We start from the raw sequence: 23,321 nt of genomic DNA, 5'->3' as shown, positions 1-23,321 counted from the left end.
CCGGTCCCTTAAGAAGAGGGCGGGGATTCCGGAGGGCGACGCCCGGGCGTGTGCCGCCTGGCTCCCTGCGCCTTTAAGGGCTCCTCCTCTTCGCAATGCCCACCGAAGGGGAGGGCACGGCCCCTGCCGGAGCGTCTCTAGCCTTTGCAGGAGCATGGGCCGGGCTGGCGAGCCGGGAGCGGCCCCGCGTCCGCCGCGCATGGAGCACTCGCTCGCCGCGCCAGCATTGCCTCCCTCGGACTGAAGCCGTCCGTCGAGGAGCGCCTGCGAGAGAGAGCGAGAGACAGAGGCGCGCCGAAGCCCGTGGCCTCCCCTCCCCGCCGCTCGCCGGGCTGCGATGGCTCCTCCGTGGCCGCCCAACGGGACCGGCTGGGGGCCTCCCGCTCCGTCGAGCAACGGCAGCAGCAACTGCTCGGGGCCCCCCGGCAGCGTCAGCGCGCAGTGGGCGCTGGGGGCGGCCTTCAGCCTGGCCGTGCTGGCGACGGTGGGGGGCAACCTGCTGGTCATCGTGGCCATCGCCAGGACGCCGCGCCTGCAGACCATGACCAACCTCTTCATCACGTCGCTGGCCTGCGCCGACCTCGTCATGGGCCTGCTGGTGGTGCCCCCGGGCGCCACGTTGGTGATGAGCGGCCGCTGGCTTTACGGCACCACCGTGTGCGAGCTGTGGACCTCCCTGGACGTGCTGTGCGTGACGGCCAGCATCGAGACCTTGTGTGCCATTGCCGTGGACCGCTACTTGGCCATCACGGCGCCCCTCCAGTATGAGGCGTTGGTCACCAAGGGCCGGGCCCGGAGCGTGGTGTGCCTGGTGTGGGCCATCTCAGCTTTCGTCTCCTTCCTGCCCATCATGAACCACTGGTGGCGCGACGGGGCGGACGAGGAGGCTGTCCGCTGCTACGAGGATCCCTACTGCTGTGACTTCGTCACCAACATGCCCTACGCCATCCTCTCGTCCATCATCTCCTTCTATGTGCCCCTGGTGGTAATGATCTTTGTCTATGCCCGGGTGTTTGCCGTGGCCACCAGACAGCTCCAGCTCATCGAGAAGGACAAGGGCAGGTTCCTCCAAGACACTGCCAAGGGCTCTCGACGCAGGAGACCCTCCCGGCTGCTGTTGGCCATCAAGGAGCACAAAGCCCTCAAGACCTTGGGCATCATCATGGGCATCTTCACCCTCTGCTGGTTGCCCTTCTTCGTGGCCAACATCATCAAGGTCTTTGCCAGGCCCCTGGTCCCTGACCAGCTCTTCCTTTTCTTCAACTGGCTCGGATATGTCAATTCAGCCTTCAACCCTATCATCTATTGCCGCAGCCCTGACTTCAGGTGCGCGTTCAAGAAACTTCTGTGTTGCCTTCGGAGTGCTGATCGCCGCCTCCATGTTGTCTCCAAGGACCTGCGCAGGTGCCCCTGTGCCTTCAGCCCCCGGGGACTGTTGGAGAAGGAGAGCAAGCCTGCAATGGGGGCTGGCGAGGAGGAAGAGGAGGACGGGGGTTCCAGCAGCAACAGCAGCCGCTGCAGCAGCAGGACTGCGGAAAACAATCTCTTGTGTTCCCTTGGCAATGGGCACCACTGCTCACAGAGGCCTCTTGGGGATGCCCAGCTTCAAGGCACCCAGATCACATTGTGCCCACAGTTGGAAGAGTAGGTGCTTTGGCTGGGGGGAGTTGGCTAATGAGTAGACAAAGATGCAGGGGGACTTAAAGTACTGGGTTGGATCCAACCAGCTTTTCTGCTGATGAAAAAGAAAGGAAGCATTCTATTTTATTTATTTATTTATTTATTTATTTATTTATTTATTTATTTATTTATTTATTTACATCCCTCCTTTCTCCCCAATGGGTGACGCCAAAGCAACTTACACCATTCTCTCCATTCATCCCTGCAACAACCCTGTGAGGTAGGTTAGGCTGAGAGGGTGTGACTGGCCCAAGGTCACCTTCCAAACTTCCATGGCAGGGTGGGGATTTGGACCCAAGTCTCTGACCACTACGCAACACTGTCATCTTCTTTGTCCACCCAAAAGGACTGGGCTGAGACTCATGTAACCTCATCTTTGTGGGCTGGAGGCTGTAATCTGGAGGGGAATTGGGTAGAATTGAATGGACAAGCTGGCTGGATCTTTCCCACTGTTTTTCCTAAGTGTCATCCATCAGTATCTGGTATAAAAGGCGAGTTCCATCCTGGGTTGGGATGGCCTCACAGTATGGGACTGATGGTTTGCAGGGAACATAATGATAGCCTTACCAGTTTCCAGACTTCATCCATCTTCTGCACCAGTTGAACAAATCCTGTTTTCTTTTGCAGCCAGTAATTCTTTCTTCTCCCCCCCCCAAATCTGCAGTTTACGTTTTGTATCTTTGTTTCGCTTTGTATCTTTGTTTCTCTTTATCTCCCGTAAGATGCCCTGTTTTCAGAAATGCTCAGCTTGTTGACTTCTAAAACTAGTTTCCCAAAGTTTAGGACCCCCCAGTGCTCCCAGCCCGTGGGTTCCATCTCGCTATCAGTGGAAACGCTACCACTGGACCAGCATGGCAGGAGACTGGATGGAGAATGGGAAGTGAATCCTGAATTTGGGGCACTGATCCTGCTTCACCGGCTCTTAGTGCAAAGCATCTGTAATTTAAGTAATTATCGGGGAAAGCATCGCCCCTCTTGGTGCATGTGGCAGTGGTAGAGCTGTGCTGAATTAAAAGAGAGATGGTCTCTGCTTAGAGTGTTTTCAGTTGGCATAAGACAGCAAAGATTGAGGTGGGGAGTTGGGGGAAGAGCAGGAACAACACAGGAGGAGCCAGGGTGGTGCCAGCGCAGCTAAGGGGAGAGAAGGTTGGATTAAATGAACTGATTCCTTCTTGATTTGATCTTGATTATTTATTTATTCTTCCAACTATTTAGCTGCTTTTTAAAAGCCCCAGTTCCCATACTATTTTGAAAAAAATTAAGAAGCATCTACAAATTGGAATGCAAAACAAAAATCATAGTGGGGCAAAACTGAGGGGCCAGTGACATAGGATAGGCAGATGCGTGTACCACTTTAAAAAAAATAAGAAAAATAGCTTAGGAGAGTGGAGAATGTTTGGAGTAGAAAAGCGGCATTGGGTGAGTCTGTGCCACTTGCACAAGTTTCCCTCTCCCCAACACCCTGGGATTCCAAATGGATGTTTGCAAGGACCAAGGGAGAACTGGAGTCTTATTCACCAACAGACTAACTCAGCATTCTGACTTCTTAAGTAAAAGATGCAACATAGGGATAGTAGGGGGGTTACTGCCCCTTTAACTGCATTACGTAAACCCTCTCAGCCCATGGATTTTGGACTGTGTTCTGCTCTTGAGTATTAGAGGGCATGAACTCTGAAGTGTCACTCTGAGCTAATGATCATGCTGTATACTGATTTAGATGGTGCTGTCCACTAATTTATCTTGGGAAAATAAAGGTCTGGGTACTTGTGTCTTAAGATGCCATAAGGTATCTGAAGTCAAGAAGAAGCAGTTGCGTTCCCTCCCGCAGTTGAGGAAGAGAATCCATGGCAGCTGCCAGTCTTGGTCTTTATACGTTTCCTTGTCAGAAATGGAGCTTGTGCACAAAGGCAGCATCCCCGGGCACTTCCAGCAGGAGCAAAGCGACCTGTGACTTTGCTTCTCCATGGGGCAAAAGTCCCTCCGCTTAAGCCAATGGCAAGTTGCCTGGCAACTTTTGCTCATTCCTACACAGGATTCTGAAGAGGACTTCTGACTTCCTCTGCTGTACTTTTTGTACCCCATGGGAATGTTGTTGGAATGGAATCCATTAGGGAAGAGGAATCAAGTGTGTCTCGTAGTCTAGGCTGATTTGTTATTTATAGACCCGTTTAATCCCAAACCTATTGAAGTTTAATGTGCAGAAATACTTGTGCGATAATTTATAATACTTTTCTAAAGATAAAGATTGCAGCTATTAGGGCTGCAGTTTTCGGGGGGGGGAGTGTAGAAGGGGGGGAACCTGTTATATTCCTCCTACACGGAAGGATAAAAAATTATTTTTGGCAGGAAAATGGTGCAAAGAGGACAAGTGTAAAACTCTCCCCCCTCGTTTTGTGTGTGTGTAAAGTGCTGCCAAATCGCAGCTGACTTATGATGACCATGTGGAGTTTTCAAGGCAAGAGGTCAGAGGCGGTTTGCCATTGCCTGCCTCTGTGTAGCGACCCGGGACTTTCTTGCTGGTCTCCCATCCAAGTACTCTCCAGGGCTGATCCTGCTTAGCTTCCAAGATATCTCCCTCATTTCCCTGTGGAAATTACAGACAAAGGGGGGAAATCTTCTGAAGTGAGATTGACACATTATATGCAATTCTGTTCTTACTAAATGTGAGACATTAAAACGCGGAGAGGTTGACATTTCTGTTTCCGAGGAAGACCTTACTTATATCTGCAAATGTCCACCATGCTGACTTTCCCTCTTCACATCTTTACACCTGTCAATCAGTTCAGAACATTCCACCCCCCCCATAAAACCCTAACAGATTAAATCCTGCCTGTCCATAAATGAATCTGCTCCTTGCTGTTTTCTACGTCCACTTCAGGCTAGGAAAGACTCTACCCTTCTGTGTCCTTTATACTTATCTTTTTCATCTGTCCTTGCCCCATCCTTGATTTCTCCTTCCAAGATTGGTTTTCATCTTACCCTTCAAGGAGCATCTGTGGCTGTCCGTTCCATTCCCTGCACTTCTCTTTTCTGTTCCTGTACACTTCCTCCAGTGGGGAAAACAGCGGTTCACCAGGATAATTTCAGATCAGGAAAATAGTACCAGGGGAAAGCTTATTCCCTCTCATACCAGAGTTCTAATCAGGATCATGCGTCCGCTGGCTTGATTTTTAAAGGAAAAGAGACTGCAGAACTATTCATGGAATTCTCAGGGTCTTGAATAGCAGAGTTCTCTCCTGAATCTCCTTCGCATCACCTCCTCATTTTCAGATCTGCCCTTTCCCCATTCCTGTTATCTTTCTTTCAGTCCCCTGATTTCTTCTCCCGGAACTTTATCTTATAATTGTGTAAAATGCCCTTGTATTGTGTACAGTGCCTACTGCAGTGCTGGTGCTGAATTGTGGGACAGCAGTGAGTTCTTTCTGGAATTTTGTCATATGAAGATTTTTGTTTTGTTTTTTTGAAATAGAAGCCCCCCCACATTTCCCTTCCTGTAGATTTTAGCCATGGTTAATATGAACGTAGTTTGTCTTCTTGTGGGATGTGCCCTTCAGCTGGCCTCAGCTGGTATGCAGGGCTGCAGCATCATTTCTGAAAGCCTGCTGCACACTTGTGCTGCGCATGATACAAGCATGGAGAGTGGCCATGGCTGAGCAGTAGATCCTCTGCTTTGCACGCAGAACGTCCCAGGTGCAATCCCCAGCAACTCCAAGTAAAAAGATCAGGTGGTAGGTGGTGTGAAAGACCTCTGCCTGAGACCGCGGAAAGCAACTACCAGTCTGAATAGACAATACTGCCTTGATGGACCAGTGGGCCGGATTCAGTACAAGGCAGCTACATACATACATAAGGGCCCTATGCATATATGATCCCACTCTGTACAATCCCATGAAAGTTCAGTTTCTATTTTGTATCTGCAGTGGTATAAATTTGAAATTGCATGGTAATGGGCTCGCAATCTGGACTGGATCCTGCTAGACCTCTGGGTCCTCCTGGCAAGGTGTAACCATTTCTCTTTCTTTCTTGGACCGTTCTGGTAGATCAGGCATAATGATTGGGGATTGGGGAAAATTTCTGGGGTAGGTTATAGATCCCAAAGCAGAACAAACTACCAAGCCAAGATTATTTTATAAAATACGGGGGCACTACTGATTCAACCCCACCCTACCCTCCCTTCTGGATGGGATTTAGCTAGATGATCATGTGGCCCCTATGCTATGCTGTCTAGGCCAAGTTTTATCTTGAAGTCCCAGTGGCATCTTAAAAAGTTATATATGTATATATTCTGACTCATGAAAAGGTATGCTGGAAGAGATGTTTAAAATGCCACTGGACTTTTGTTTAATTTTGCCAGGAAAATCTAACCCGGCCATCCCTCTGGAAATTTCATCCTTCCTGTCCTCCAAGGAGCCTCGGGCAGCATAGAGAGGTCTCATATCCTCGCCAGCTTACCCTCACAAACCAGTCATCCATAATCAGCACAGGGGCGACTTGGGCTTTGTCCAAGGAAGCTTCCCTTGCTGGAGCTGATACAATGATTCTTCCCATTTCTACCAGCTCTGTTTTGCCTTCTAGTAGTTGACAACATATAGAGGAGGCTTTGTTGTAGAAAGGGATTTCCACAAGACCATTGAGCTGCTGCTGATTCACACTTTATGCATATGTGTTTGTTCACCTGTTTCCCAGTCAACATGCTGACACCATGAAAGTGAGTCAGAAGTGAGAGAGCCCTGATCTTCATGAGAGCCCTGATCTTCAGGGTGTTTGTTTTTTGTAATTGCTAAATAGCTACAGTGATGAAATTGGGTGTTTAACTGTTTCTTGACTGCATGGTTCTTCTTCTTCTTTATCATGTCATTTATAGTCCGCCTTTCTCACTGAGACTCAAGGAGGATTACACGGTGTGAGATTAGTACAATCAGTTTCAAGGACATTTTCATTAACAATGCCATAGGGTAAATAAACACAATTTTACAAAGACATAGCATTAGTAAGAATCCAGTACAGAGTTGAAGAATTGCTGAAACAGAACATAAGCAATTCTAGGGCTGACATTTGACCACGTGAAAGCACAGATAGCTCGGGCTGCTGCTTATCTCATTGAGGGAAATATGCAGTGTTCTCCCCAATAAAACGAAGAGTTGCCCGTAATTTGAGGTTGAGAAAATGGGGGAGGGTTTAAACCCCACTCTCTCTACACTATAGCCTTAATTCTTAGCAATGACACTAGCTAGGGTATCCGGCCTCTAGATGGTGGTTGGAGATCTCCAGTAACTGCAACCAATTTCAAAGCTACAGAGATCAATTTCCATGGAGAAAATGGTTGTCTTAGAGAAGAACCACAAGTGACAAAAGGCACAGGTTGGACACTTGTCAGCTTCCCTCAAGTTTTGATGGGAAATGTAGGCAGCTTGGCGGAATGTTGGACAAGTGACTGTTGAAAAGTCCATTGGACAGCAGTCACAGAGCCAAGCTGCAAGACCAAGATGCCTATATTTCCCATCAAAACTTGAGAGAAGCTGACAAGTGTCCAATCTGTGCCTTTTGTCACTTGTGGTTCTGCTCTTAGACATTCACAGATTCTCCAGTACTTGGTCTGTTTTACCCTATCACCGATTTAACGCACGCAGACATCCTCCCTGGAAGGAGTCCAGGGCAGCATAAATGCCCTCCCCTCCTATTGTGAAGTTGCCTTTAATTTTGTTTCATTTGTGTCTCTGGTTTACCCGATACTGATCTTTTGCACTTTCCCTTCACTTACATACATTTCCACCATTAAGGGTTTTCATTTGGATTGTTCTTTATTTAGTACATAATTAATCTCATCCTTCCTCCAAGGAGCTCAAGATGGCATACATCTCCCCACTCCATTTTATTTTCACAACAACCTTGTTGGTTAGGCTGAAAGTGTGTGGTTGTCCCCGGATCTCCCAATAAGCTTCATATCAGAGTGGAGATTTGAACCTGGGCCTACCTTGCCCCACACTCAGACCGCTATGCAGTGCCGGCTGTCAGTGATGCATTTCTGTTTTCCCTCTACCACCAAGTTTAAATCAGTTTGCTAGGGAAAGGTAGGCATTTTCAGATGGGACCATGAAATTACCAGGTTTTTCCTTTGCTAAAAAAAGAACGAGCAGCTAGAATTAAATGGTACCTAGATGGTCATGGAGAGTGCCATCAAGTCATAGCTGACTCATGGCGATCCCGCTGGGGTTTGCAAAGCAAGAGACTAACAGGGGTGGTTTGCCATTGCCTGGCTCTGCAGTGTTGGTCTTTTTTGGAGGTCTCCCATGCTTAGCTTCTGAGGTCTGATGAGAATCAGGCTCAGGTCAGAGTGGTGCCTAGGTGAAGGAGCTGAAATATATTAGCCTTCTTTTAAGAACAATGGATAGGACAGTAAGCAGGAAGAAAGACTGGGTAAGATCAGTTGCCCAAACGCTTATCTCACAAGAATCAAGCTTTTGTGCAAAAGTCAATGTGGTGTAATGTTTAGGTTTTCAGACTAGGACCTGGGAGATCCAGGTTAAAAACACCACTCTATTCTGAAACTTACTGGGTCAGTCACACTCTCTTGGCCTAACCTACCTCACAGGGTTGTTGGGGGGATAAAATGGAGGTGAGAATGATGTACACTTTCCTGGAGCTTCTTGGAGAAAGGGTGGGATAAAAAGTACTAAATAAAATAAACAACATTTCCTGTATGAACAGTAACAGATCCCAAGCATTGTTAAGGGCCAAGCCTCCTCCTTTGGTGGATATCAATGAACCAGTCCAGCTATTTGAGCCACACCCTTTCAAGGGGTCCATTTCAGCTGCTCTGCATTACTTCAGAAGGCTTTTTGCTGTGAGCAGAGGAAATGTGGCAATGGCTGATTAAATCGAAGCTGAAAAAGAAAGAGACCACCCATCTTTGCAGAACAGCAGTCTGTTCTGATCAGATGTAACTCCATGGCTTTGAGGGAAAAAATCTCTTATGTTAAGAGTTTGGGATGCTCCAGTGAAAAAGATCAGTGGAAACCTGACTGGTCTTTTCTTTTTTTAAAGATTTCCTATCAGAGAAATAAAGGAAGGCCCTGGAATCTGATGGAAGGAAGGAGCAATGAGAAGAATGTGAGTATCCTTTTGAAACTCTGATAATTCTCATGAAAGATATAAACCATCTGATAGAACAAATTGCTAAGAATTCAAGCTGAGGAACTGATTGTCGGTAAGGATTAGCACTGGAATTTGTTTTCAGTGCCAGACTTCAGCCTTGGGGCACATGAAGTAAAAACAGAAAAAGGTACCTCTGTGAATGTGTAGAGTACACTGAATATCTACAGCGAGCAGGTACATACCTGGAATTGGCGGGCAGGGTTTGTTTCTATTTGTTTATATAGTCCCTACACCAAGGACATTGCAGAGTCTATGAAAGGGACAGGCTGAAGCAAGAGGCAGCGATAAGCAAGAGGAGAAGTACATTCATTCCCATTATTTATTTTTAAATAATATATCCTGCACTCATCGTACTGGTTCAAATATAACACAAAAAGATGGCTCATGGTTAGTTTGTGAAACTAGGATTTGGCTGGCAGACCATCATTCTAATCCTTTACTAGTTGCCTTTCCTAGTTCATCACCTTTGCCCTGCCTCCCCTGCCAAAAACGGCTATTGTGACAAGGGCTGCACTGGGAAACAATCCAGGATGAAGCGAGGATGTCCGTGTTCACACGTCATGTGAAAGAGCAGTTAAGACTAACTGTGGTTAATTTAAGATGGGTAGCCGTATTAGTCTGTCTGTAGCAGTGGAAGAGGAGTGGGTTGTGACTCAAGAAAGCTGATCTCTTGCTCTTTTCTGTGATTAATTTGTTGGTGTATATATTTATACCCAATTGCGGGGGGGATGGGGACCCAAAGCAGTTTATAACATGGTTCTCCTCCCTTTCACCACAACAATAATTATGTGAGGTAGATTAGACCAAGATACTGTGTTTGGCCCAAAGTCACCATGCTAGCTTCCGTGGCAGAGCAGGGATTTGAACTGAGATCTCCCAGATTCTAGTACAACAGCACTCTTAATGACTAGGCCACACTGTTATGTCAAACCCATGGTTTTAGAGTCTGATTTGACATACCCTAACTAACCATCATTAGTGGAGTGGCCATAGAAAAACTGTAAAAATCTACAGTTGTGGTGCCACCCCAGAAAAGACTCTGTCTATGGTGCTCACCCACTTTATTTCTGAAGGTGGGACTACACAAATTAAAGTCTCTGAGGCCGAACTTCATTGAAGTGCAGGCTTCTGTGGAAGCAAGAAATGACCCATGTGGGAAAGGTGGGTTTTGAGGAGGGAATTTTGAAGGAGGCATTACACAGTTGTTCTGGGAGGTTATTTCAGTCAAAAAGAAGGTAGCAGAGGAGAAACGGCAGAATCTTTGCAGGAAGCAGGATATTTTTGGATGGCTGAAGGTGATGAACCAGGGGTATGGTCGAGATAGAACAGCAAGACAGCAATCCTAAGCAGATCTACTTCTAAGAAAGTGTCCTTAGGATTGCAGTACAAGAGATGTAGTAAGGAGCTGTAAATGCCCAGCAGGATCAAGCCGTGGACCTTTTTAAAAAGATTACAAATTCAACTGTGGGTTGTTTTAGAAACATGGGCACAGAGTTCTATATGACTCCTGTATCCTCAACCCAGCTCAGAGAATATCATGTCCATTTTCAAATGGGAAGGCTGAGGGCCCATGGCTTTTCTTCCAGCTCTAGGCCCAGAATAGCGTGCAGTAGATTTGGGGGAAGCATCCGAAGGGCTATCTGTGGCTGAGCACATGGGAAGAATTTGATCTTAAATGCTTATCTTGGTAACGTTGCTCGCTCTCTCAGGAGCCAGATGCCATATATGGTGTTTGGAAGGAAGAAAAGCCCAGCCTTTGAAGGGCAAGTTTTTGCAGCACTGAGGACTCTTGGTCTGTCCGGTTCTTTGCCTGCACTTCACTGTTTTCTACAGGGTAGCCCATCCGGGCATATGAGTTCTCCCAACAGGGCACATAGCAGCTTGCTGGGGAAAATTCAGGTCAGGAGAACAGTATGGGGGAGGGGGTTTAATCCCCCCTCCCTTGTACAATGGTCCCAATTGAAATCATGCCCACATGCCTCAGAGAATTCACTTCTGAGCATCTGCTGGGACAGGGGTGTCTGTGGCTGTGGGTACAACACTGAGTTATACTATAACATGGTTAAGCCTTCTGATACGATGTTGAAAGTTGCACATATGAGCTCCCCAAAGTTATTTCCCCCCCTTTTAAAAAATAAGCACATGAGACCCAGATTAAGATCTGAACTGTGATGTTTGGGGCAGTGGGTTGCCGTCACTGCCATTTTCCTGACTTGAAATAGCCCCATAGTTTGACCCATTGCAGTGAACATACAGGCCCTTGTAGAGCTCCTGAAAACGGCCTGCATGTTTGCCTCAAAGGGGAAAATATAGCTCCAGGGGGGCATTTCAGGACTGGAAAAGCTTTTTTTTTAAAAAAAACCCTTGTACTATGGTTCCAATTCAAGTCAGATCTGCACATGTCTGCAAAATCAAAAACTGAACACTTTGGTGTCTATTCACATAACCTTCACCCTCCTTTGTAAACTGGCCTGAAAAGGCTTTAATAATAATAATGATAATGATAATGATGATGATGATGATGATGATGATGATGATGATGATGATGATGATGATAATAATAATAATAATAATAATAATAATAATAGCCCTTATATACCATTCTTCTAGACAGATCAGTGCCTCACCCAGAGCAGTGAGCAAGTTAGTGTTATTATTATCCCCACAATGCTGCTGGGGAGCTGGTGCTGAGAGGAATGGCTTACCCAAGGCCTCCTGCTGAGCTTATGGCAGTAGTGGGATTCAAACCAGTAGAGTGCTGATTTGCAGCCGAACCACTTAACTTCTGTGCTACAGCAGCTTTAGTAGGTCCTTAACTGATGCTTTTCCTAGTGTTTGTTCTCTCAGGATATCCCTCTCTGATCTGTTTGTCTCCCCACAGATGACAAGATAAACAGTAGTGTTTTGCCTTTATGGATAAGAAAGCAGTGGTTGACAGGGAGGAATAAGCAGAAAGAGGAAGGCTTGAGCAGCCCTCCTGTCATATGCATCCATTCTTGATTGCAGCATCTGAGGGCCAAGCTACAAGTGACGAATGACACTTGAACGGCAAGTGTATTTCTCCCTGTTCACTTGCCCTCCACTCAATCCACTTGCCATTCAAGTGTCATTCATCACTTGTAGCTTGGCCCTGAGTCCATTTTTCAGTCTTAATCAACTAAAAAGTCTGCACAGCAGCTGAGGTGAATGCCTTTTCAAAAATAAAGAGCCCAAATGTACTTGAAAAACTACTGTGGGGGCGGGGAGGGCTTCCTCTCTCAAGCCATTCTCCTGTGTGGATATTGTATTTGGGGGGAATTATTTCCCCATTTTGCTCTTCCATATGGAGTATTCTGTGTACACAAGGCAGCAGAAATGGGGAAATAATTCCCTATGGTACTGTTTCGGCATGGGAAAATGGCCCATGGGAAAGGCAGGAGTCTGTCCTGAACTCATGGTAGTGTTCTGACACTATTTGGCCTTTCCTTTAATTTTAAAAAGCCATTCCCCATAACTGCTGCACAGCTGCTGAGAAACCACACTGAGGGCCAAGCTACACATGACGAATGACACTTGAACGGCAAGTGGATTGAGTGGAGGGCAAGTGAACAGGGAGAAATACACTTGCCGTTCAAGTGTCATTCGTCATGTGTAGCTTGGCCCTGAGTTTGGGAAGCTTGGAGCCAACTTGTTAAAAACCTGGACGGAGAGAGTCCAGCCATAAGGCTTCCTGGTGAGGCAAGGTCATGGCTGAGGTAAAACAGAACCAGGGGTTTCCTAACCCATTGCTCTGTCTGTTGACCATGATGCTAACACTGGGTTTTGGAGGAGCGTGATACTCCTGCGTGCTTCACAGGTAGCCCAGTGCCTTGCCTGGCACTTGCTGAAGGGAAGTATGAAGGAGACTGCGCTTGCTTTTCTTGGCTGCTCATCTTGGATTATTAAGGGGTGGGAGGAATAGTTTGTTTTCCACTGTAGGAAAAGCCACTTAAGAGTTTCGAAGAGCTAGTTATGCAATACATTCACACACTTGCTTATTGATTCCTCCCGCTGTGTTTGTTTGCCTTTCAATGAAAGGTAAGCCTGGGCTGGTTGGTGGCTGATGGGCTAAATGGCTCTGTTGGATTAAGGCCTGCTGGCTTTGATGGAAGTTGTCACAGAACCAAATGTCTACTTCCTTTTCAGCGTACTTTTCTTCTTTCTTCTCAGGGCTGCAGCAACGATCTACCTTAAGAGGCTGCTCCTTTTCCTTCCTCCGATGGCTTCCTCCAAATAATGACCCCCCCCTCCCCCCAGATTTAACATCAGAGTTAACTGCATTGACTCCTGGGAAGGAATTCTCCTGTTATAGAGAGGGAATACCAAACTGAGATTGACTGTCCTTCCTTACAAGGTATGAAGGTGCTAATACCTTACTCTAAAGATGGCAGCTTGAGTTGAAGAATTGCCACTTCACGTCCCAGAGTCATCTACATTTATTTATCATTTACGTAACACCAGCTGGGTGTTAGGCACTGTACGGGTCATAGACACAATTCTGTTCCTGACTCTTGGGATGCTCAGATCTACTGCCAGTTATGATGTGACATTCAACTTGCACCTTGGTTGGTATTTGAGTGGTAAAGTACATGCTCTTTGCTGATAATTCAGTGGTAAGGCATTTGAATGAATGCATACTGGACGAGAATGGATGTATACCATTTTTGAAGCTGACTCAGGTATTTTGAAATGCCTTTGTTTCCTTTTGAATGACAGCCGAAAGGAAGCTGTAACTGTTTAACAGTTGCTGGAGGCTGTTCTTTAATGGAGCCGTACCAATGCACACCCTTCAGTGGCAAGGTGGATTTTTGCTGTGGTTTCATTTTGGTAGTGACTGTAAAGGGTCCAGTGCAACTTCCATCCTTCTCAGGATGAAAGCCGACAGCATGTGTGAGATGGGTTACATATGCCCAGAAATACTTCCTGTACTGCTGATTGATGCTTTAAACATGTAGGCAGCACTGTCAGAAAAAAGGGGAAGTTCTCTGTCTTACATAGGTTCATTATTGCTTGTGAGGAGGGGGCATGCCTCAGAAAGGCAGAAATTCAACATATGCAAGCATTCATGTCACCATGTCTCTGTGATTGGGAATTTCTATCATGTAATTACTAAAGCTGGCTTACCTGGATAGCCTGGTAAGCCTGATCTTGTAAGATCTCAGAAGCTAAGCAGGGTCGGCATTGGTTAGTAATTGGGTGGGAGACCTCCCAGTGAGACCAGGGTTGCAGATACAGGCAATGGCAAACCACCTCTGTTAGTCTCTTGCCTTGAAAACCCCATTAAGTCAGCTATGAATTGACAGAGCTTTCCACCACCAATTGCTAAAGCCAGGGGGGGAACCAGTATGGCAGCCCTGTCTGCAAAGAGTTTTTGTGTCACAAGCCTCCTTGTGGACTGGATCATGAGCTGTTGATACCACAGCTTCCTTGGTCTAGTGGTGATCAGTGCTGTGGTTGCATGATTGAAGGGGGAGGGACAGATGCACCCCAGATCAACTCATACAAGCCTCTTCAAAAAGAACACTGCACTGAGTCACTGTCTCTGCCAAATAGATCACCTATTGATCAGTTATCTGATAAAGCACGAAGGACAGAGCTGGTGATTCCTACATGGAGAACAGGACATTTTAACAGATGCAGCTTGCCATGCTGGAAGGTTGGAGGGGTGGAGTGCACCCATCAAAATCCCCTCCTCTGCAAACTCTTTGCTGGAGTCCTCTCCTTGGTTTCCGGTCACCCTGTCACAGGATCGCTGTAGAAAAACAAAGTCGAGGAGTGACGAAGACTCATTAGGGGACCAAGGACTTTGTGATATGCATTAAAGAACTATTTATAGAATGATCATTTGTGAGACATTTTTGAAAGTGCAGCCTTTTCTCTCTTATTCACAGAAGGCTCCCTCTATGGCTGAACCTAGTCTCAGCCAGTTACTTTTGCTCTTCCTGTCCAAGACCGTGGGAGAGGGGTGTCACTGTTAGGCCAGACCTACGGGGGAGACCCCTTGATAAACTCTCTCTCCTCGCTCCAGTCCTGCTCCTCAGCAGGCAAGGAAGCTAGAAAGAATTGGCATGGCTTGGCTTGAACGTTTGGTTTGTAGTGGAGGTGAAGGACAGCAGATAACTTCCTGCTGGCTTTCTAAACTTGTAGTCCATGCCACAGGTCTACACCTATACTTGTTATCATTTGTCTTCTAAGGAAAGCAATAGGGAATTTCAAAATTACTTTGTGCATCAGTTGGTATAAATAAGGGTGCCGGAGAAGAGGGCTGCTCCAAGTACAGAGCAAGGAACAAACAAAGAGTGGTGCAGTGGGAAAAGTATTCCAATATACTGACCCCTATGCATTTCACTGACGATTCTTCAAGAACGTATGTATAATAATATCAGATGGTTTCCACAGCATCAGTTCTCTATGCCCCAACACATAGGGACAGTATATTTGAATAGAACTACTTTTTCCACTGCACCACTGTTTTTGGTATACGTAAAGGGCCAGAAGGAATGTTTATGAAGTGAGACGCAGCATTGGGTATGTTTGGCTAATTCATGTCATCAGTACAAATCAGGAGGATCAAAAATCCTCTCCAGATAATGGCTTTGCCACAGTCTGAATTTTAAAAAACTGAAAATGTGACATACCTTTATTCCCAAAACCAGCCTGTTTGAAATAGTAATTATTTTACTGCAGGCATTAATTCCACAGCAGTTAAGCAATCTGAAATGCAGTGTTCATTCAGTTGGAAATGCAGAGATTGCTGCTCATAAATGGCATGAAATTGCCTTGATTTCCACTCCAGTAAAATGAATCCAGACAAGTAAAAATGAATACGGCTCACAGATACCGCACTCTGCATTTCAAAACTGTAACAACTTGGATATTCAAATTCGATCTGTCAAAATATTTAGCCCCTTGACTTCCAGTCCAGGGAAAGAGAGAAAATCTTCTGTTTAATCCCCAAAACAGCTATCAAGAAAAGAGTTCATATAGGAATTATCTACCTCAGAAGCCAGGCTTTGGCACTCAGTCAAGGCAAAGCTTCATATCCAATTTTTCTTCCCTTTTTAATGTTTATATTTTATTCATTTGTGGGAATGTTTCACCAGGATATAGGACTGGTGAACCTGGGCTATTGTCCCTTTAAGAACCAATTTGCCAGGGAATGTTTAGCTCCAGGTCACCATTCACGACTCCAATGAGGCTGGGTTTTTGTATAGCCAGCCAGTAACCTGACAAGGAAGCTCTCTGTAAGCTTTGCTAAAATGAATGGGAGATTGACAGCGCGATGCAGGGTTGTTCGCTCAGAAGTATGTTTTTCTGTGCTGAATGGGCTTACTTCTAGGTATGCCGGTGTGCCTTGGATTGTAGACTTGAAAGCACTTCAGTATTCTGGAATATCTCTCCTTTGTTGTGTGGTTCACCTGTGAGACCTCCTAGGTGTATCGTGGCCCTTTGTTTTCTGCAGTAATGATTCAGAACACCAAGCCTACAATTCATACACGTCAAGCAGGTATAATGTTCAATACTTCCTTCAGGCCATCATTGAGTTCCATAAATATCAAGCCTGGAAATTGTTTCAGATCTTTAGTTAAACTCTTGGATCTGACTCCTCTCCCATTACACAATGGCCTTTTTTGCACGGCTAATTTTTGCCGCTTTTGGCCCCATGCCTCTTCAGGTTTTCTTCTGAATTCCATGGGCTGAACTCCCCCTTCAGATCTGAATGCAGCATTTCAAGGGTTCTCTTGAAGCACAAGTAGAAAATTCAGAAGATAAACCTTGAAATGCTGTATTGAAATCTGAAGGGGATGTTAAATGTCCAGAATTCGGAAGAAAACCCTAAGAGGTGGCAAAAATTGCCCATCCAAAAAAGGCCGGTGTCTGGGGTGCTTGCAATCTAAAGCCTGCGAGATACCTGAAGAGCGGAATGCTTTTGAGCATATGCAGGGGATTTTTTCCCTCCTTTGAAGCTGGTCAGTCACCATGCTTCTATGTGCATGGGGTGGGGTGAGTCAAATCTAGGCAAGCTGATAAGCGAAAACTTCTCTCTTGAAATGGTTTGAGGTACCAGGGAAGTTTGCAGACACATTCCATTTATTACACTGCCCAACTCTCTCTCCTGCTTGCTTGAGGCTTTTGCATGTGCTGTGGTAGACTGGGAAATAAATTAGACAAGGGCATGGGAGTGGAAGTGGGGCAGGCTGCCATGTGTTCTCTGGTTACTGCAGAATATTTAAAGGGACCACTACGTATTGTGATCTGACAAGCCTGAGCCTTTGAAATTTCTTTGCTGCAAATGGGTTAATTGGGTCCAGCATGACCCTAAGGGTGTTTGGGTTTTGCAGTCTTTGTTAAAATCTTCGATCAGATTTTGGTATCAGGAGTCTGCACCTTTTCCAGCTGTGTAAAATGCTGGAATTTCAATATGTTTTGGATGCACCCTGCAGCGTTTGGGCCTGACAGCTGCCAACGTTGAAGGGGTTTGTCTGGTGTCAAACATATGTTGGCAAAGCATCCAAACTAGTGATCTCAGGACTTCTTCAGTGACTGTTAGGGTTGTCAACAACCCTGAAGGGAAATGTCCTGTTCCTTTATTAGGGGTTGAATGTGTAGGGAAGGGCAGCTGAAACTGTTCATGGTATGGAGGTAAACAACATCATCTGGTAAATAGCAAACTATTAGGCTGTTATTAAAAGGACAGATGGCTTTTGTGCCAGCCCTGTTGGCAACCCTAGTGATTGTACAAATATAAGCTGGAATCTTTCATGTGCATCTCTGATGGACTTTGCAGTAAGGAAGGATGCAGAACTGCAATGCTCCAGGACCCTGAGGAGATCTTTATGGGTTTCTTCGTCTGCATTTTACTGGAGAAGAAGAGTGTAAATTGACGCTCCTATGAGAAGTCATGTCTGGGGCTTGTCTTCACATGCGAGTATTATTTCAGCATGAGAGTGCTTCCTGTGACAAGTGCAACATCTCACAATGGTAGCAATGGTAACAGCGGTCCTGTTTGGAATTCCTTGCTCCTCACTTCTAAGATACTGTCTTCTCGTTATTGTCCTCTTGTTTCTGATTATCTTGTACAGAGGCATTTGGGGATTGTAAACAGATGTGCTTTGGTTGTTGTTTTTCTTTCTCCTGTGATGTGAAATACCCCCTTCAAAGAAGGCTTGAATGGTCAATGGATGTAAATAAAAATATCTAAGAACATCTCCTGTGTTCTGAAATCCTTTCTCTAAAGTCTCACCATGGACTATTTCAAATTTTACTTATGGAAGGTCCACTGGAGACTCTGGATGCGATAAAAGAAGGAAGTGTGTGAGATACTTTCCTTCAAGGAGAGATGGAACAGCTTTGAAGGGTTTTTGAGTTTTTTTTACCGAGATGTTTTGGCCAGAGAGACCACGTGCGTTCAAAGTTCTTCTTTGCACCTCAAACCAGTCTGAAGATCATTGCAGAGTGAGTCTATATAGGTATAGGAAATACATCTCATTAAAATGCATGGGATTTACACCCAGTGGGGTGGATTCAGCCATGCTGCACAGAAGAGTTTATTTCCTTCTCATATTCCACCATTTTCCCCCAGTGAGGACCCAAAGCAGCTTGCATTGTTCTCCTTTCCTTCATCTTATCCTCACAACAACCCTGTGAAGTAAGTTAGGTAAAGGTAAGCCCCTGTGCAAGCACCGAGTCATTACTGACCCATGGGGGGACGTCACATCACGACGTTTTCTTGGCAGACTTTTGTTACAGAGTGGTTTGCCGTTGCCTTCCCCAGTCATCTACACTTTACCCCCAGGAAACTGGGTACTCATTTTACCAACCTTGGAAGGATGGAAGGCTGAGTCAACCTTGAGCCGGCTACCTGAACCCGGCTTCCGCTAGGATCGAACTCAGGTTGAGAGCAGAGCTTGGGCGGCAGTACTGCAGCTTACCACTCTGCACCACGGGGCTCTTGTGAAGTAAGTTAGGCTGCATATATAACTGGCCCCAGGTCCCCTGACAAGCTTCCATGGCAGAGGATTGAGTTGAACTTGGATCTCCCAGTTCCTAGTCTAACCACTGGGCACACTGTGCTCCTTCAACTTTAGTGGCTCTTTCTTTGGAGGGAAGGGTCTTTAAGCTGCCCAAAGCCTCCATATTTTGCTGAGTAGAGTGTCTGGGTCCACCCCAGGTGCATCGGATTCTTATGTTGTCTTGGCAATGCGGGAGTCATACCAGGACTACTCCTTCCTAATCCTGATGGATTAAGATCTGAATCTGGACTAAATGGATAGGAGTGCTGTAACATCCATTTCCTGCCTTTTTCAGGCTTCCAACATAATGAGAGGGGCCCAGTCCTTCCAGGTTACTTAACATAGTCATTCCAGCTATGTTCATCTGTTCCAGCATACAAAATAGCCCTGTTTACCTGTTCCAGTGAACACACATACAATGTTTGTAAGAAAGAGCCAGTGCATGTTCACTTTACATATGCAACCGTGTACTAGCACATGAATAAATGTTGGGTTTAGATCACATATTGAGCTGTGCATGCACTGAATGTATCATCAGTTGCATGTACAAAGAAAACTTGTGTACACTGCACACAAGTTATATGTGCATTCACTGAAGCTTGTGAACAGAGCTAGTCGCGTAATACCACAAGGATTAACAAGATCTTATTCCAGCATCATCTTTTGTGTCCTAGAGACCATTTAAGCACCACCTCCCTCCCCAGAGATATTCATCTCCCAGTTCATTATTCTTCAGCCAACGGTGGAAGATTTTTTCTATTCCATCTGACATAATCTCACCGATCCTCCTTTTTTATTTTAATGGCTGGCTTTACACATACACAGTTTTAAAAGGTTGGTTTTTAATGTCTTTTTAATTGCTCGCTGCTTTGGTGGCCCTAATTGGGTGGAATGCAGGGCTTTTTTCTGGGAAAAGAGGTGGTGGAACTCAGTGGGTTGCCTTAGGAGAAAATGGTCACATGGCTGGTGGCCCCGTCCCCTGATCTCCAGACAGAGGGGAGTTTAGATTGCCCTCTGCGCCACTCCAGCGGCGTGGAGGGCAATCTAAACTCCCCTCTGTCTGCAGATCAGGGGGCGGGGCCGCCAGCCATGTGACCATTTTCAAGAGGTTCCGGAACTCCATTCCACCACGTTCCAGCTGAAAAAAAGCCCTGGTGGAATGGTGGGATACAAATGTCTTTGGATGCTGTGAGTGAATCCACCGGGAACAAGTATTAAATAGCCACATGCCGGTCTCCCCCTTTAGATCACAGCCTCACTCCATCCTTACATTCTGCTAAAAATTACTGACAGTAGAGGGGAAAGTTTTACCCTAAGTGTGCAAGGGTTTCAAAGTTAGGGTGACCGAAGTGTCCCAGCCACAGTTGTGGAGGCAAAGAAGTCTTCCCCATGAAGCAGGTTATCTCTTCTTAGGTTGAAATACTAGGGGTTGCTGACTAAAAACAAACAGTCCTGTCCCTTTAAAGGCATGCTGTTTACTAGGTGATGTTACAGCCATTCCATGAAAAGTTTCAGCTGCACACTTTAAAACTCTACTTTTCTCCAGAGCTGCTGGCAACCGTAAACCTCAGGAGCATTTTCAAGCACTCCCTTACTCCAGTCATTGCTCATTACCACCATTCCCATTTATGTTTACTTTAAACGTGACCACACCCCCTCCAGCTGGTGCAGGAGAAGATTGATGCACTTCCTTTACCTCAGGTAATGCCCCATACTACTCTGTGAGTAGAGCTGAATAAAACCCCATCCTACTATATAAAAGGCAAGCCATATTGGCGACAACTCACTTTTTATCCTCGCACAGGCACACTCTGGCCTTCAGGCCGCTTTGAAGCTCTCACTTGCTGCCAGGAGGGCGGTGCTCAGGCTGTCGATTTGCCAGGCCCCCTCATGACAGCAAGTGGGCGCTTCGCAGTGGCCCACAGGCCAGAGTGAAAGGCTGCTGAGGGGAAGAAAAACAGAACACAAATTAATCTCCACACAGGCACATTGCCCGGAGGGGGCCCGCCGAATCAATGGCCTAAGTGCTCCTCCCCATGCCTCACCTGAGGGTCGCTGACGAGAAGGCAGAAGCCCCAGCGGCACAGGACACCTGTCCGCACTTGTCTGGGAGGGGTCTCCCCTGGATCGTGTGGAGCTTATTCTCCCTTCCCTAAAGAAGCCTGGCTGCCATCCCGAAGGCAGTTTCCTCGGAGTAAGCTCTACTGATTATGTTTCATGAAAAATAAAAAAAAATGCCCAACAAGAGTTTTCTAGAGCCCGTTGTATTTTTTCACACAGCAGGCTTCGTTGCTAGTCATGTCATAACTGGAGAGTCAGATATCATGTGCAATCTTCCCTTCTGCTTTACTGGCCTCTCCACCTCCTCATTCTGTCATTGACAAGCTGCCAGTCTCTGCTGAAATTGTCGTGATTAGGGAATAATAATCATTAAGTGCCATCCTTGCAGCTACTTAATGGCATTTTCAAGACAAGAGATGACCAGCGGTGGTTTCCTTCCTCTATATAGCAATCCTTGGTGGACTCCCATCCAAATAAGGATGGGAGACCTTGGGTAAAAGTGTTTTAAAAATCCTATCTCAGCTGTCTAGAGCTCTACAGAAAAAGAGATTGAACAGAAGACTAAACATCTGGTTCAAAGTGATACAAACTTTGCGGGAAGCTTGAAATGCAATTTTAAATTCACCTTCCTGCGTGCTTATTGGTTAATTTTTAAAAAAGTGATACAGCAAGCACAGTTGAACCGGCCCCGTCTTTCCCGTAAGCACACTGGAGAAGCCTTCAGCCTCCTTTGCAGGAGAACTATCTCCGGCTGCCATCTGGTGGATTCTAGTATTCCTGCATGAAAAACTGGAGAAGTGAGCTGCATACATTCGTCTTGCCTTAACTGTATTCTCTGGAGCACATGCACATACCATGAGTCCGTGACATCAACGAATTCATTATATGCTAAAAGAGCAGCAGACATTAGCACAAATGAAGCCTATCATTGCTGTCCCTTGCAAACAAATCTGAGATTGGCTCACGTCTATGGAGAAGCAAACGAGGAATTCTGATGGCCAGAAGGGAAATCTCAGTGGCATGCCCAGTACAGAAGCATAGAAACCTAGAGCCTCAGAGGCGTGATCTGGGGGAGCCCAGTGACGCCTGGTGTGGGCTTTCGGGGACCACAGTTCTCTTTGTCAGATGCAACTGGCAGGGAGAGCTGTGGTTACCGAAGGCTTATACTACATAGGAATTGGATACCTTCACTGCTACAAACTGACTGCACACCAAAAGGAGATGTTTACATTTACAAGCAAAGGAATGTTTTGATTGCCTCTATGCTAACTGCATTCTGTCTTCTTGTGATTTATGCTCCCCTCCTTCCCTCTCTTTCCCCCTCCTCTTCTGTATCTGCCCAGTTTTGATCAGGCATCTGATGAAGAGAACTTGATTCTCGAAAGCTTATGCTATAATAAAATTGGTTAGTCTTAAAGGTGCTACTGGACTCTTTTTGATTTTGCTACTACAGACTAACACGGCTAACTCCTCTGGATCTATCTCCCCAATAGTGACCATGAATGGCTTGTGACATTGTCCCCTGCCCCACCATTTTATCCTCACAACAACCATGTTAGGTAGTGAGAGAGAGTGACTGGCCCCAGATCCTCTAGTGAGCTTCCATGGATAGGAAGGTTCAAACCTGAGTCTCCCAGATCTTAGTCCGACTCTCTAACCAGTGCCACACCAGCTCTATTTGTGAGAAAAAAGCAAAAAGGTCAGTGGCACCCTTACAGATGGTTAGCCTTTAAGGTGCCATTGAACTTCTGTTTTATTTTGATGCAGCAGCCTAACATGGCTACCCCTTTGGCAATCATCTATTTGTGAGACACAGGGGAAACCATACAAGCAGAAGTCGACCCAGCTACCTACTCTAAAGTAAAACCTGGCCTTCTAATGGTCTGTCAAGGGGTTCAAAGGCAGCAGGGTACCTGACAGGCTACCTAGCAAACCTCTTACCTTTTCAATTTCCCAATAACATTAATAACATTCGATTTGCATAACATCCTTCAGGACAACTTAATGCCCACTCAAGTGTATTATCCTCACAACAATCACCCTGTGAGGTGGGTTGGGGCTGAGAGAGCTCTGAGAGATATGTGACTGACCCAAGGGTCACCCAGCTGGCTTCAAGCGGAGGAGTGGGGAATCAAACCTGGCTCTCCAGATTAGAGTCCTGCCACTCTGAACTGCTACATCAAACTGAATCTTTAATGCAAATGACACGGGCTGCCTTCATTTAGAGTCTGGCTACTTTACACTGATCCCTTCCATCTATTTTTGTTGATTTAATACATTTTTATCCCACCCTTCCAGTTTACATGAGCCCCCCCTTCTCACAACAACCCTGTGAGGTAGCTGCGCCTAAAAGAAAGTGACTGGCCCAAGGCTACCCAGCAAACTCAGCAGCAA

General features: G+C 46.1%; 2 protein-coding genes across 2 annotated transcripts in view; both read left to right on the top strand.

The window, feature by feature from the left end:
* The first annotated feature begins 337 nt into the window (after positions 1-337).
* ADRB3 (adrenoceptor beta 3) lies at positions 338-13,139 on the top strand. The gene is made up of 3 exons (XM_054998276.1): positions 338-1,644; positions 8,725-8,790; positions 13,024-13,139. The coding sequence occupies exons 1-2, from the start codon at positions 338-340 to the stop codon at positions 8,762-8,764; spliced, it is 1,347 nt and encodes a 448-aa protein (XP_054854251.1). The 3' UTR covers positions 8,765-8,790; positions 13,024-13,139.
* Positions 13,138-23,321, top strand: part of LOC129342352 (nucleoplasmin-like) — a gene marked incomplete at its 5' end in the record, with an annotated part of 23,446 nt that continues 13,262 nt past the window's right edge. Inside the window, one exon of the mRNA XM_054998059.1 lies at positions 13,138-13,207. Within this exon, the coding sequence (XP_054854034.1) occupies positions 13,138-13,207 (70 nt within the window). The remainder of the gene's footprint in view (positions 13,208-23,321) is intronic.

The sequence above is a fragment of the Eublepharis macularius genome, chromosome 14, assembly GCF_028583425.1.
Source record: "Eublepharis macularius isolate TG4126 chromosome 14, MPM_Emac_v1.0, whole genome shotgun sequence".
Taxonomy (NCBI): domain Eukaryota; kingdom Metazoa; phylum Chordata; class Lepidosauria; order Squamata; family Eublepharidae; genus Eublepharis; species Eublepharis macularius.
This window is presented reverse-complemented; position numbering and strand designations above follow the sequence as displayed.

Bases quoted from the DNA above. Each gene is read 5' to 3' on its own strand.
- ADRB3 (XM_054998276.1), top strand. From the start codon at position 338: ATGGCTCCTCCGTGGCCGCCCAACGGGACCGGCTGGGGGCCTCCCGCT. The intron at 1,645-8,724 runs GTAGGTGCTTTG...CTTTTTTTAAAG, and splicing joins TTGTGCCCACAGTTGGAAGA to ATTTCCTATCAGAGAAATAA.